General features: G+C 45.1%; 1 protein-coding gene across 1 annotated transcript; it reads right to left on the minus strand.

Moving 5' to 3' along the window:
* Positions 1-6,865, minus strand: LOC130377312 (sialoadhesin-like). The gene is made up of 10 exons (XM_056584376.1): positions 6,660-6,865; positions 5,139-5,519; positions 4,763-4,981; positions 4,129-4,509; positions 3,811-4,029; positions 3,406-3,660; positions 3,209-3,302; positions 3,071-3,131; positions 561-749; positions 1-456 (listed from the first exon to the last, which is right to left on the minus strand). Exons 1-10 carry the CDS (start codon positions 6,712-6,714, stop codon positions 376-378), a joined length of 1,935 nt encoding a protein of 644 aa, XP_056440351.1. The 5' UTR covers positions 6,715-6,865; the 3' UTR covers positions 1-375.
* Positions 6,866-13,190: the final 6,325 nt, after the last annotated feature.

The following is a 13,190-nucleotide window of genomic DNA, read 5'->3' on the forward strand; positions in this document are numbered from 1 at the left end:
ATAGTGTTTAATAGTTTCCCCTTTGGTCATGTCAATGAGGCATGGAAGGCTGTTTTTTTATTGATAATGTAATCATTACTTAAGATTACCTTTTTAAAACTCCAATGTGATTGGATACTTTCATATTCATGTTATCATTTGATTAATATAGCGCAATAATGGAAAAGACCATCACAGGATCAGCAAACTCAAAAAATACAATTAAGAAAATGCAAAGATCCCATATTAATGATAGAGATGTAGAAAATAGCATTATAATGCACAGAAAACAAAGTGCAGTAGGATATGCAGCAAACAATCAGCCAACGTATTGTCCAGTTTCACCTGAATGAATGAGACACTATACTGAGTCCCACTCTCTAAATCCTACTGCCGCTACTGGTTCGCACTCTGGGGTGTTGATTTGACGGCGCTTACAACTGGGAGGTTCCTCCCATCTCTGTCTGGACCTGGTCCCTGAAAGAAGACAGAGGAGATATGAACTTCAGCCTCCCTGTAAAGCAGATCCATTGGGTTGATTACGTCCTTAAAGAGTCTATTTTGACCACAGAGTAAAGGACCTCATCTGTGTGGTTTGATTGGACACGGGAGCCAGCCAACCAGCGAGGGACTTCCTGGTTCTCTGAGAGAGAGGTCGGGATGATGGCAGAGTGATGGTCATCCTGCTCTTCTATTGGTTCTCTCTGTGCTGCGGGAGCCAAGTGATTGGTCCGAGCTGAGACGTTTTCATACACAGGAACAGGAAGTAGCTGATGGGGAGTGAGGACAGAAGAGAACATTTAGAAAACACTTCCTGAATGCAGTCCTGGAGGTCATGTGTTTCTGGTTCATCAAGAGACCCTTGGTGCTGACTAGTGGTCCCGGCATGCAGGCTGCTGTAGGCCTCACTTGAAGTCCCTCCTGCAACGTTTCCTCCAACTGTTGGGCTTTTGTCCTTTAACAACATCGTCATTTGCTTCTTTAAAACCAGATTAGACATCAATCATTTCCATCTTCTCATTCTGCACACTGGCAGAAGTACCTCAAGATAAGTTTTTCCTCCAGATCTCACCCTAGCACTCATCCTGAATCTCAACCTTTTCACAAACAAACTTTTTTCCACAAACAAACTTTTTCAAGTTTCTATTCTCAGATGACCCCACCATTGTTTTGAGAGTTGGTTGGGCCGCATTTGGGCGCGTTGGTTGGGTCCGCACGACAAAGTTTCCCCAAAGGAATATTTAGCCCAAACAGTCGCATGGTAGATACATAGATCTGGTAGGTCAGATGGTTTTCCACGTCAGCTGAGCTACGATGCTGTCCATGATGCTTACATGGCAAATGCGGCCCAACCAACTCTGCTTTCGGATATTTTATTTATTTTTTTTAGGCCAGAGTCCTGCACGGGTCAATTTTTTGAGACCCGCACCAGCGATGTCCAGCACCAGATCCGCCCCATCACCCGTGATAATATCAAAATGAAATCCGCACCCGCCGAGACCCGTTAATATTTGTCCTGTTAACCGACCCGTGCCCGTAGTAAATCACACACAAGCTAAAATCATTCAAATTAATGTGCTTTATTTGTATCTTGCACTATTGGAGCACGTATAGGATACCCTCTTGCGCTCCGCCTCCACAGGGGAGACGTTCCCGCCAGGGCCGATGCTCTCTCGGAGACAACACCCTTCACTTTGACCGGCAGTGGTCTGCTTATAGGTCGGGATGTAGCGGCCACCGATCCTTGATAGGCTGGGTACTTTATTCTTTCTTACTCACAACCGGAATTGTTCATTACTTCACTAAACTGACACGCACACTATCGCTCGCTCTCCTCGATCGTCCACTGACTTGCTGACGTCACACGCACACGCACACACACACACAGGGATATGCGTAGGCCTAGGAGATACTTTCTCGTAAGCACCAGATACTTTCTGGTGCTCACGAGAAACCCAAAAATAAATAAAAAATTGCCTCATTTCCCTTTACCATATTTTGTGTAGTGTTCGTTGTCCCCTCGTCAACCAGATCATTCCCTCACCTTACGTATCCTGCCTGCAATCACCTCATTCCCCTCACCTGTGTGCCCTTGTCTTCATCCCACCTTTAAATCATTCCTGTATCAATCCCTCCCCATGCATACTAGGTCACCTCACCTCCTTAGTTCCCTTGTCAGATCTTTATTTTTGTCATGTTCTTGCTTCCTCTTGGTTCCCAAATTTCAATGTATTTTTCGGCCTGTTCACGGAACAGAGATTTTGAGTTTCCTTATTAAAAGCCCAGTTCGTTATTTTCCTGAGTTGTCTGCAATTGTATCTATACCTCTTTGTCTTTGGCTTGTGATGGAAAATCTACATGTTGTATTGTTTTGGTCTATATGAATTTAAGTTTTGTTGCTATTCTGTGTAATTTTATATAGTGTCTGCCTTCTGGGCTCCTTTTGGGTCATTTAAAGTGTGAATGTTCGAGAGTCGTGTGAAGCATTTTATCGCCTGCCCTTTCCTATGTTTCTTGTCATGTAAATCACCCTCCACAATCCTTTGATGTGTGGGCCTGTTTTCTCGACCCCCTGGCTAGCGTCAACCAAGCCAGGGGTTTAGATGACACGGCCGCTACCCCCTCCAATGGCATTCCCCACAGCTGCAGTTGTAAAGATAACCATCTGGTACACAAAGGCTTTTGGTATTGGGGGACCACCCCCTAATAAACCCAAACGAATAAGAACTCATTGATTAGAAGACTCAGTGGACTTGTCTGAGCGTACCTTCAGAGAATGAAGTAACACGCAAAGAGGAGCTCCCATCTGGGGCCCCAGATTATTGTAATGTATGCCTGTTATGTTGTTTGTTGATGCATGTTGTGATGTATCTTTGTTCGTACTTTTAATACAAATATATATAACCACTAATTGTCAACAGTATTGTGTGCTTTTTGCATCTAAATATCTCATCTGCTTAGACGCAATATCTGATACAGAAATTGCCACGACAGGCTGCCCCGCCAGGATCCGCCTTGACACTCAGGGTTTATCCCCCGTGTGTCTTAGTAGTAAGGATGGGTTGGTAATAAATGGCTTCCGTTGTCTCACCTCCTCCACAGTATCTGGCCTTCCACCCTGTCCACATGCTTTACTGGAGGCCCTCTTTTTTCTGGAGAAGAGAACGGAGAGATGAAGAAGAAGGCACAGGAGAAGTAAAGGAACGGAAATTAAGAAAATAAATATCACCTCATCCAGAGGAAGACGAGGAGGAGTATGGTGGCCAGTAAGACAAAAATGGTTCCCACAGCTCCTGTTGTTGTCCATGATGATGATGTCGCCCCTGGTACATAGTCAGTTGATTTCAAACACTGATGACAAACTGCGAGATAATTATGCCACTGTTTAACTGTTTAGGTGTGTGTGTCTTTTAATTGAATAATTACCTTTAATGAACACTGAGGTGGAATTATGATGTCCTATTGCATTATGAGCTTGGCAGTAATAGTTTTCTTCATGCTCAGAAGTAATATAAGTGATGGTGTAGTTCTGTCCTGATTCTTTCACTGGGATTTCAGGTTCCTTGAACCAGGTGTAGTTAGCTGCTGGGTTGGCATCACTGCTGCAGCTCAGAGTCACAGAACTGCCCTCCTCTACTTCACCAGAGGGACTCATGGTCACTGAGGGGGTCTTTGGAGGATCTGTTAATAGTTAAAATTTTAATTTTAACATTTTTTAAATTAACATTAATTTAAAAAAAATCTGGCAGTTTGGATCCATTCATGAAAAATGACATGTAGTTCACACCCAAAAGGTAAAATTATACCTGGGATCATGTGGAGTGGACTTACACACTAAAGGAGAGTGGAGACGTTCATATCCTTCAAAAGAACATGAATAGCTGTCTCCAGACTGAATGTAGGCCCAGTAGTTCACTCGTTGTCCTACATTCTGTCCATTCCTGAACCAGATGTATGGAGGGTCACCAGCTAGGCCACACATACTGTGACACTCCAGCTTTGCATAGGAAGGATCAGTTGGGTAAAGAAAGGACACCTTTACCTGTATATCTGAATGAGTGAAGTTACACACAATTATGTAAAAAAATTAATATAAGACAACACCCACACAAAATCATAAACACACACACACTGGTAATCCAAGTTTACCTGTTACAGATAACATCACTCCAGGGTTACCAATATATTCCAAACCTAGTTGATTTGTTGTGACCATAAACTTGTAGACGGAAGAGTCACTCTGTCTCAGGTCTTTGATTCTCAGGGTACATGTTCCATGACATCTGGAACCGGTACATCTGACCTCTTCACAGCTGGATTCAACACGACCTGTATAGTCTGCATCGTGTTCCAGATCAACTGGCTGATACTTGTCTCCTTTAGTAAACCACAGTGTTCTGACTGTGGTAGGGCGGTACTTTACGTTGTCAGGGTATTCATAAGTGCAGTTGATGTCAACCATTGCTCCTCTTAAAGCACAGACATTACTAGATGAGTAAGTAACTGTCCAGTCACCATTACCCTGAAGCCCTGGGAAAAAAAAAACCATCTCATTGAGAATAATAAAGAATTCTCATTGTGAAAATAATCGTAAAAAAGCAATAAATAAATGAGCATCTGCCGAGAAAGCTGCAAGCAACAAAACAGGAGGCAAGGCCATCGGCCCTTTCAGAACAGGCCCGTTTTGAACAGGCTCTGCAGTCATTCATAGTAACCATAGTTCTGTACTCTAAAAGGTCCATTACATCTGGTATCATGTCAGTGTACTGTGGAGTGAACTTACACACTAAAGGAGAGGTGACACGTTCGTATCCTTCAACAGCACATGAATAGCTCCCATCAGACTGAATATACTCCCAGTAGTTTATTCCCTGTCCTACATTCTGTCCATTCCTGATCCAGATGTAGGGAGTGTCACCAGCTAGATCACACATACTGTGACACTCCAGCTCTGCCCAGGTAGGATTTTCAGGGTAAAGAAAGGACACCTTCACCTGGAGGTCTGGGTGTGAGATCAAATTACACACAATTATTCTAAATAATTAAGAACACACACACACACACACACACACACACACACACACACACACACACACACACACACACACACACACACACACACACACACACACACACACACATTGGTAATCCAAGTTTACCTGTTAAGGATAACATCACTCCAGGGTCACCAGTATATTCCCCTCCTGGTAGGTTTGTTGTGAACCTAAACTTGTAGACAGCAGAGTCACTCTGTCTCAGGTCTCTGATTATCAGGGTACATGTTCCATGACATCTGGACCCGGTACAGCTGACCTCTCCACAGCTGGATTCAACACGACCTGTATAGTCTGTATTGTGTTCCAAATCAACTGGCTGATACTTGTCTCCTTTAGTAAACCACTGTGTTCTGACTGTGTCAGGGCGGTACTGTACGTTGTCAGGGTATTCATAAGTGCAGTTGATGTCAACCATTGCTCCTCTTAAAGCACAGACATTACTAGATGAGTACGTAACTCTCCAGTCATCATTACCCTGAAGCACTGTGAAAAAAAAAACACATCTCATTGAGAATGACCAAGACACAGAGGTTCACCTGATGAACAGACCAGAAGATACATAAAGAGATGGAGGCTGGTGGGTGGAGATGGAAACTACGGATACATGCTGACCACTGAGCTGTGAGAGGAGCGTTCCAGAATCACAGGACACTAGTGGAGTAGCCAGGGGAGGTATCAAGTTCAACCCCCCCCCCCCCCCCCCCCCCCCTCTGGATTCAGGAATCTAAATATAGATATGGCACATTTTTTATTTGAATAAAAAGTAAGATTGGGTTAAGTTAAAGACCGTCATTTCATAATTTGCCATTACAACAGGTCATGCCATTTATTGAAATTAGCTATGAAAACTTTATAAAAAGGGTATATTAATAATTCATGATATAACATTAGTTCATCCAGCAATAAGCATCCAGCAAACCGGTAATGAATTATGGTAGGTTAGGCTACTAGGCTGTGTTTAGTCTCTGTAGGCCTCTGCCCTATAGTCTATGTGCTTATTTTGTGGCAAAAACCATACGTTTTTTAAATTACTTAGATGTGGAGGCTAGAATGTAGAGGAGAGGAGACAAGGATAGGATTGGACACTAGGGGAGGAAAGAAGGATATAAGAGTTGTGGTGAGGAGAATTCCAACATGGAATTCCAAGATTGATATTCCATGTCTACACCGTCGTTATTAGAATAAATGGGGGACAAACAGTAACTTCTGACATTTATATTTTTCAAAAGTCCAAAAATACCTAAATGATTATGTTTGCCTAATAACAAGGAAATGGCCATCAAATCCCAAAAGCCAATATATATTCTGAAAGATAATTCACACAGTATTTTGATCTAAAACCCAGTAAAGTACTTTCACTGCAAGAGGCTGTATACAACTTGCAGTGAAGTGGCATTTTTCCATGACCAATGAACCATAACTGAAGCATAGGAAGTGAACCATTCTCTATTCTCGTGGTCTGTTTAATGAAACACAGCGTTCTAGAGGGTGATTCCTTAATGTTCTGTTTACTATAATTCTATCTCCAACATGCTGTGGTTTCACCCTCTCCTCATTCCAGTTGCTTGGTTGTCATGTTATTGAAAATGCTCAACTGAATCATCACAATGTAAATAAACCTACCTGGTGCTGACAGAAGGAAAGCTAGAAATCCTCTTGCTGCTGATATTAGAGTCATAGTGCGTCCTCTCTCTCACTCTGTTATTCTGGGAGATATTTAAACACACCTGCAGGTCAACAATGAAAAGGTTCATGCAAAGAAAATCTATGAAAGACGTGTTAAGAATTGAAATAAAGGTTAAGAAAATATAACCACTTACGATAGAAGGCGTGGCTGGTTTGACATCTGGTCTGCGGTTTCAGTTCATCATACACTTGTGTTCGGTTTGACAGAAAACAAGAAAATACTTCCTCCTCACGCAGCAGAGTTAACCTGAAGCCTGGTAACTCATGGGCCTAGAACATATGATTACCTTTTAGACCACAATGAACACCCTTCATGTTTTATCTTTCAACGTCAGCGACGTTGCCACTGGTGCCACTTCTCATGGGCGTAGAGTCCGATCCTTGAGCCGCACATTCGTCCGCAGATGGAGCAAGGGAAAGCAGATGCAAGAAAGGTATCCGCTGCCCGCTCGTGTCTCTGGCTGCGCCTCTCGGAACGTCGGTCTTGGTTGGTTTGGTGAATTTGACAAACTGCAGTAGCACAAGTTACCTGCCAGACTGGTCTGTTGAGTGCCAGAGTTTCGAGCTGTGTGAGGGAAATGTTCGCTCGCTTTAGGAGGTCCCTGGTGTAGTTCTTAAAGCGCCACTTTTGCCCTCCAGCGGATCGCTTTGCGCCCATTAGTTGGCTGTAGCGGACTTGGCGGGGCAGGCGATGTTCAGGCATGCGTAAGATTCGATCTTCCCAGGACAGACCGAGGATCTTCTGTAGGCAGCGTACATGGAAGGCCTCTAGGTTGCTGATGTGCTGGCGGTATGGGGTCCATGACTTTGCCCCATAAAGCAGAGTGGAGAGACATAGCGCGTTGTAAACAGCGACCTTGGTACTGACCTTCAGGTTACGGTTTTCAAAAATCCTGCTGCCAGGCGTCCAAATGATGATGATGCTTTATTGATCCGGTTGTGTATTTCTGTGTAAAGGGAGCAGCATGAGGACAAAGTGGAGCCAAGGTAAGTGAAGTGATCCACTGCTTTAAGTGGAACACCGTGTGTGTGGAAACTGGGGGGGGCTGGGGGGTTTGAGATGGGTCATGACCTCGGTTTTTTTATGTTAACCTGTAGGCCGAAGGATTGGTACGGATCAGTTATTGTGTTGAGGGCGTGCAGCATATAGTCCGGGCTGTGAGCTAAGATGGCACAGTCATCAGCATACTGAAGCTCACAGATTTGGCGGGTCTTTGTCTTTGTTTGGGCCTGGAGCCGACGGATGTTGAAGAGGCTTCCATCAAGGCAGTATTCCACACGGACACCGTCTTCATGTCCCATGACACTGTGAAAGAGACAGGTGATGGCAGAGAGGAGGATATTAAAGAGCACCGGATCCAAGACACAGCCTTGCTTCACCCCAACGTTTACCTTGAAAAACTCTGACTGGAGTTCTCCTGTGAGCACTCTGGCTTGCATCCCGTCATGCAGCTACTGTAGGATGCTAAGAAACTTGGGTGGTACTCCAAGTTTGCAGAGGTATTTCCAGAGCAACTCACGGTTGACGGTGTCAAAAGCTTTGCTGAGGTCGATGAAGGCTATGTAAAGGTCTTTGTGATGCTCTCGGCTCTACTCCAGCAGCTGCCTCAAGACAAAAACCATGCCTGTCGTGGATCTGTTCTTCCGGAAACCGCACTGTGTTTCCGGAAGCACACCTTCTGAGATGTGCTCAACCAATCTGCTGATCATGATCTTGGCCAGGACTTTCCCTGCTTTCCCCGCATACTGCTCTGTCTCCCTTCGTTTATAAATGACCACGATGTTAGCATCCTTCCAGTTCTGTGGGAGGATCCCATGTTCCCAGATTTTTTGGATCAGGAGGTGCAGGCGACTCGTGAGGATGTATCCTCCGTTTTTGAAAACCTCTGCAGGGATTCCTCCAGGTCCAGCGCTTTTATTGTTCTTCAGCCCTGCAATGGCTTGCTGGATTTCTGAGTAAAGTAGTGGGATGTCCAGGTGCGTTGTTGGCGGCAGGTCTGGGAGATTATACAGAATATGTGGGTCGACAGGGTGGTTGAGGAGACTCTCAAAATGATTTGCCCAACGGGCAAGAATGTCGTGGCGGTCCTTGAAGAGTGTGGACCCATCAGTTGATCGGACTGGGGCAATCGCCCTCTTCCTGGGGCCGTACAATGTTTTTATGGCATCGTAAAAGATCCAGGTTCTGGATCTCTTACGCCTTTTGCACCCTCCAGGTGTCCCCCATATTCCGGAGGCCTCGCTGGGTTGCTGTTCTTGCAGCATTAAAGGTGGTTTTAAGGGTGGGAGATCCAGGGCAGGACAGGAGAGCTTTGTGGGCCTCATGCTTGGTTTTTAGGAGTGACTGTATCTCAGCTGAGTTACAGTCAAACCAGTCATGGTTAGTTTGGATCTGACCATGAGGTGGTCAGTCCAGCACTCAGCTCCGCGCATGACACGGTGGTGAGGACCTCTTTTCGGAGGAGATGCCAATGTTTTGAGCGGGGGTGCTGCCAGGTAGTCTTAAGCCTGTTCTTCATCTGGAGGATGGTGTTGGTAATGACTAGCTGGTGCTCTGCACAGAGGGAGAGGGGTCTGAGCCTGTTGTGGTTCATCTTCCCCACTCAATGCTGGCCAATGAATTTACTCCATTCCAGGTGCTCCGTGCCCACTCTAGCATTGGAATCTCCCATGAGTATGAGCCTGTCCGTAGCCGGGGTTTTCTGTAATATGGCATCAAGAGCTCTGTAGAAATCCTCTTTGACGTTATGCTCGGCATCAAGCGGTGGTGCATATGCACTGATAAGGGTGGCAAAGCGTTCCTTTGCCAGGGGAATGCGCCATGTCATCAGTCGTTCATTGATGCCGATGGGGAGTTCCGGAATGCGCTGCAGCAGTTTAGACTTCACAGCAAAGCCAACCTCATGATTACGGCGAGTACCTTCGGGGACCCCCTTCAGGAAGGTGTACCCAGCACCAACCTCTGACAGGGAGTCCTCCCCATGTAGTCTTGTCTCGCTGAGACCACCAGTGCTGTCCTGTGGTGGGGCCTGTCAGGAGTTCCAGCTAGGTCCAGCAGTGTGCGAATGTTCCACGAAGCAATGCTTAGCTTACTTTTATCTTTATATTTCGACCGCGAGGGGGGATGCTCCGACAGTTGCGGCTTACCGTCCGGAGTATGGGGAGCAGGCAACTTTTGGACCACCTTTTCTAGGTCCTTCCCCATCTCAGGGGTGAGCCGTGTGGGGCTGCTCAGTCGCAATGGAAGCTGCCGAAAAGACGCGCTGCTCCATCCCAGTCTTAACGACCATCACTCCATCGCCGCCTGTGTGCATGGTTTAGCTAGATACTCCCAGCCACATCCTTGGCCTGTACCCACCACCATTCCACAACGCCACAGGACAGGCAAGAAGGTTGCAAATAGGTGAGGATTAAGGTGACGTGTGGGTGCGCAGACCTCACTCCCACCAACTACACACCTACCAGATGGACCTCCAGCGGCATGAGGGAACCCATGACGACCTTCGTCTGGCAGGAGTTGCAGGGGGCTGCCGGTGGTCCGGTCAGTTGGACTCCGCCTGTGCCTGTCCCCAGGTGCAGGTTTTCGGGGTTTGCTCCCCTAGCCACTGTACCCTCCTGAGTTAACCCATGTGGCTATGGGGTGGCCTTCTTCCGCCTTCCCAGCCGTTGTGGTGGTTCTCACACCGACCATCTTCCGCCTGCTCCACCGTTGGGGTCTTCACTATTTACCCAAGCTGGGGCTATTTACCCATAACTGGGACAGCGGTTGACAGGCAAAAGGGCATTTCCACTCACCGATGGGCCTGCATGCCACGTCTCTGGGGCCCATTGCTGGTCCGAGATCCGGTACAACTTAGCCTGGGACCGCAAGGGACCAGTTACCATGTGTGCCACAGGGAGGCGTGTACGAGATCTTGGCAGTGGAGAGGCTATGTACCGGCTGAGGAGACTTACGCACTCGGCTCCTCTTTTCGCCCCTGATAACAAAGGGCTATCCGGTGGCAGTAGCTGAGAGCAGAGAGTAGCAAGCAGCATGCACTAACTACAAGCACTACTACTCCAACACTACTGCACAGACGCATCACATGCCCTGTGTGTGACACACACACACACACACACACACACACAACATAGTTATTGTTTTGTGGTAGAAATTAATGATTATATTCTATGGTAAACCATGATTATTATTAGGCCTATATATATCTAATGGTAGAAAACATTTAAAGCGTCTCTGGATTCTGATCCAGGGCTTGACACGGTGCCAGGGAGTCTGGGGTAAGAGCGTATGTTGGAAGGAACCCCCCACAGGAGCAGGAAGCTACGGGGTTAATGCGTGCTGACCTCAGCCTGGTGTCCTAAATTATTTTGTTGACAATTTGGTTAGACAAATTTATGATTGATTGTGGGCGGAAACCTCAAACCAGAAACTGCTTTGTGTGTGTGAATAAAGAGGAAGCTGAGATCTGTTGACCGCCAGTGCTTTGCAAACCATTCGGCTTTGTTGTTGCTTATTTGTGGGTAGCAATAAAGTCTCTGTCAATACTTGCTCCGGACCCCTCGATTTATTTTCCTCTATCTTAAGTTAGTCGAAGTGTTTAAATCTCGGTTAAATTCCACGACAGTTTCACTTTTAGTCAAGTCTGTTACTTGTGTGGCTTACCTCTCATGCTATCCCCAGGTTGTTGGACAGCACAGCTCTAGAGAGAACATCACCCACTGTGTTCCCCAGTGAACTTTTTTTATCAACAATAATTTCAACATACATTATTCAAACAGAAGTCTTTAATACAGTAAAACACCCCTCATCCCTCCCTCCCTCCGTCCCACCCCATTCTTCAGGATAAACAAAACAACGATAATAACTAAAGCTGAAAACACAGAAAAACTAACCAAAGAGTGCTTTCCAAAGTTTGCTTTCCTCTCACCACATGAGTAAGCTTCTCTAGTGGTAGGCTGGATGAGTTTCCACACCCACATACCAGGACTAGTAACGTCCAAACTCAACCAGATCAATGCAATTACTGGAGGAGACACATTAATAAAGGTTTGGTTTTGGATTTACTGAAAATATAATGAAAAGATGAACACAGATTAAACCCTTCTCTAGAGAGAAGAACACTCATGTGTTCACTAGTGAAATGATGAACTTGGAAAGAACACAACTCTAGATAAAGATTCATGTGTTGTGTTCACTAGTGATTACCGATGGTTCCTTGGATACATCATGCTGATGGTTCCTAACAAATGACTTTAAATGTGTGGTCCCTCCCCAAAATAACAGAAATAGCCAAGGTTCAGTCTCACAGTGATCCGTCTGACTTCTCCATTTTCTTACAGGTGTCTCAGCTATAAGAACATTTTGAGAAGTACAAGCTCTCAAATTAGTCGGAATACGACAAACGTTTGGATGAACTACCTACATTTTGTCTCAGTTAATCTCATACAAATATCAGTGACACGTTAACATAATCTTTTATGATACGCCTAAAGCCGAACAATTCATGCAATAGTGATGTACCAGATATATGGTTTATGCACATCTATTACATACCTTTACAACATATACAACACTTTTTAAGTTTGTTTTGGAAATGAGCTGCAAAAACAAAGCCAGATAGATCTCATGTGAAAGGCCATAGGGTGACCAGCATGTTGAAGTAAACTTAATGCTCTCATTAGGTTGGTTCTCAAAAAATCATTGGTTTTCTGAAAAAGAAAGTTGCTTGTGATTCAACTGTGTGTAAGTCAGTTATGGCATTAACAGGGAAGATTTGTATTCATTCATTTTAAACGTGGAGATAAAAGTGCTTTACAGTTGGGTGAAGTCTTAAACTGATTCTTGAGTGCGGATTCTAGTTTTTACAGCTAATTCTAATTACTACAGTACGTCTTGCTTCTGTCTGCTTCTCATTCAGTTGCACATTTAATAGGTGCCTTATAACGACTAATTAAGAGCCAATATGCTAATAATATGCAAGCCAATAAGCTACTAGTTAATGTGGTTCCTTAATATATAGTGTTAGGTAGTTAAAGTTTTTTATGTTTTGCTTAATTCACTTATATTGTCCTTTTTTGAGGCATTGCGAGAATTTGCACCCTCTACCGGTGGTGACGCTGCCACCCTTTGAATTGCTGCTGGTAGCGCATGACTAGAAGAAGGCAGGCCAGCAGATACCATAATTTACCGCTCCGTCTGTGATCTCGACTGGCGCTCCGTCTGTGACAAACTCTGTTTGTGCCTATGAAGCCTGCTGCGGCCTTTGCCTTTGGACTTTAAAGATGAACTGCAATGAAATTTAAAGTTGAGTTGATATAACAGATGTATTGTCTGCCTTCTCATTGGTACAATAACAAAAAATGGCTGAACTTGCTAAAAGGGATACAATTGCACGGTAAAAGTGTTGTTTATGTTACGGGGCGCCGCCATGTTGGATTTCAATAATCAGCTACATCACTGGCATGGTA

Source organism: Gadus chalcogrammus, chromosome 23, assembly GCF_026213295.1.
Source record: "Gadus chalcogrammus isolate NIFS_2021 chromosome 23, NIFS_Gcha_1.0, whole genome shotgun sequence".
Taxonomy (NCBI): domain Eukaryota; kingdom Metazoa; phylum Chordata; class Actinopteri; order Gadiformes; family Gadidae; genus Gadus; species Gadus chalcogrammus.

Coding starts and splice junctions, on each gene's coding strand:
- LOC130377312 (XM_056584376.1), bottom strand. CDS start 6,714: ATGACTCTAATATCAGCAGCAAGAGGATTTCTAGCTTTCCTTCTGTCA. Junction 4,510..4,762: donor TGTCACCTCTCCTTTAGTGT/GTAAGTTCACTC, acceptor TTTTTTTCCCAG/GGCTTCAGGGTAATGGTGAC. Junction 3,661..3,810: donor TCTCCACTCTCCTTTAGTGT/GTAAGTCCACTC, acceptor AACTATTAACAG/ATCCTCCAAAGACCCCCTCA.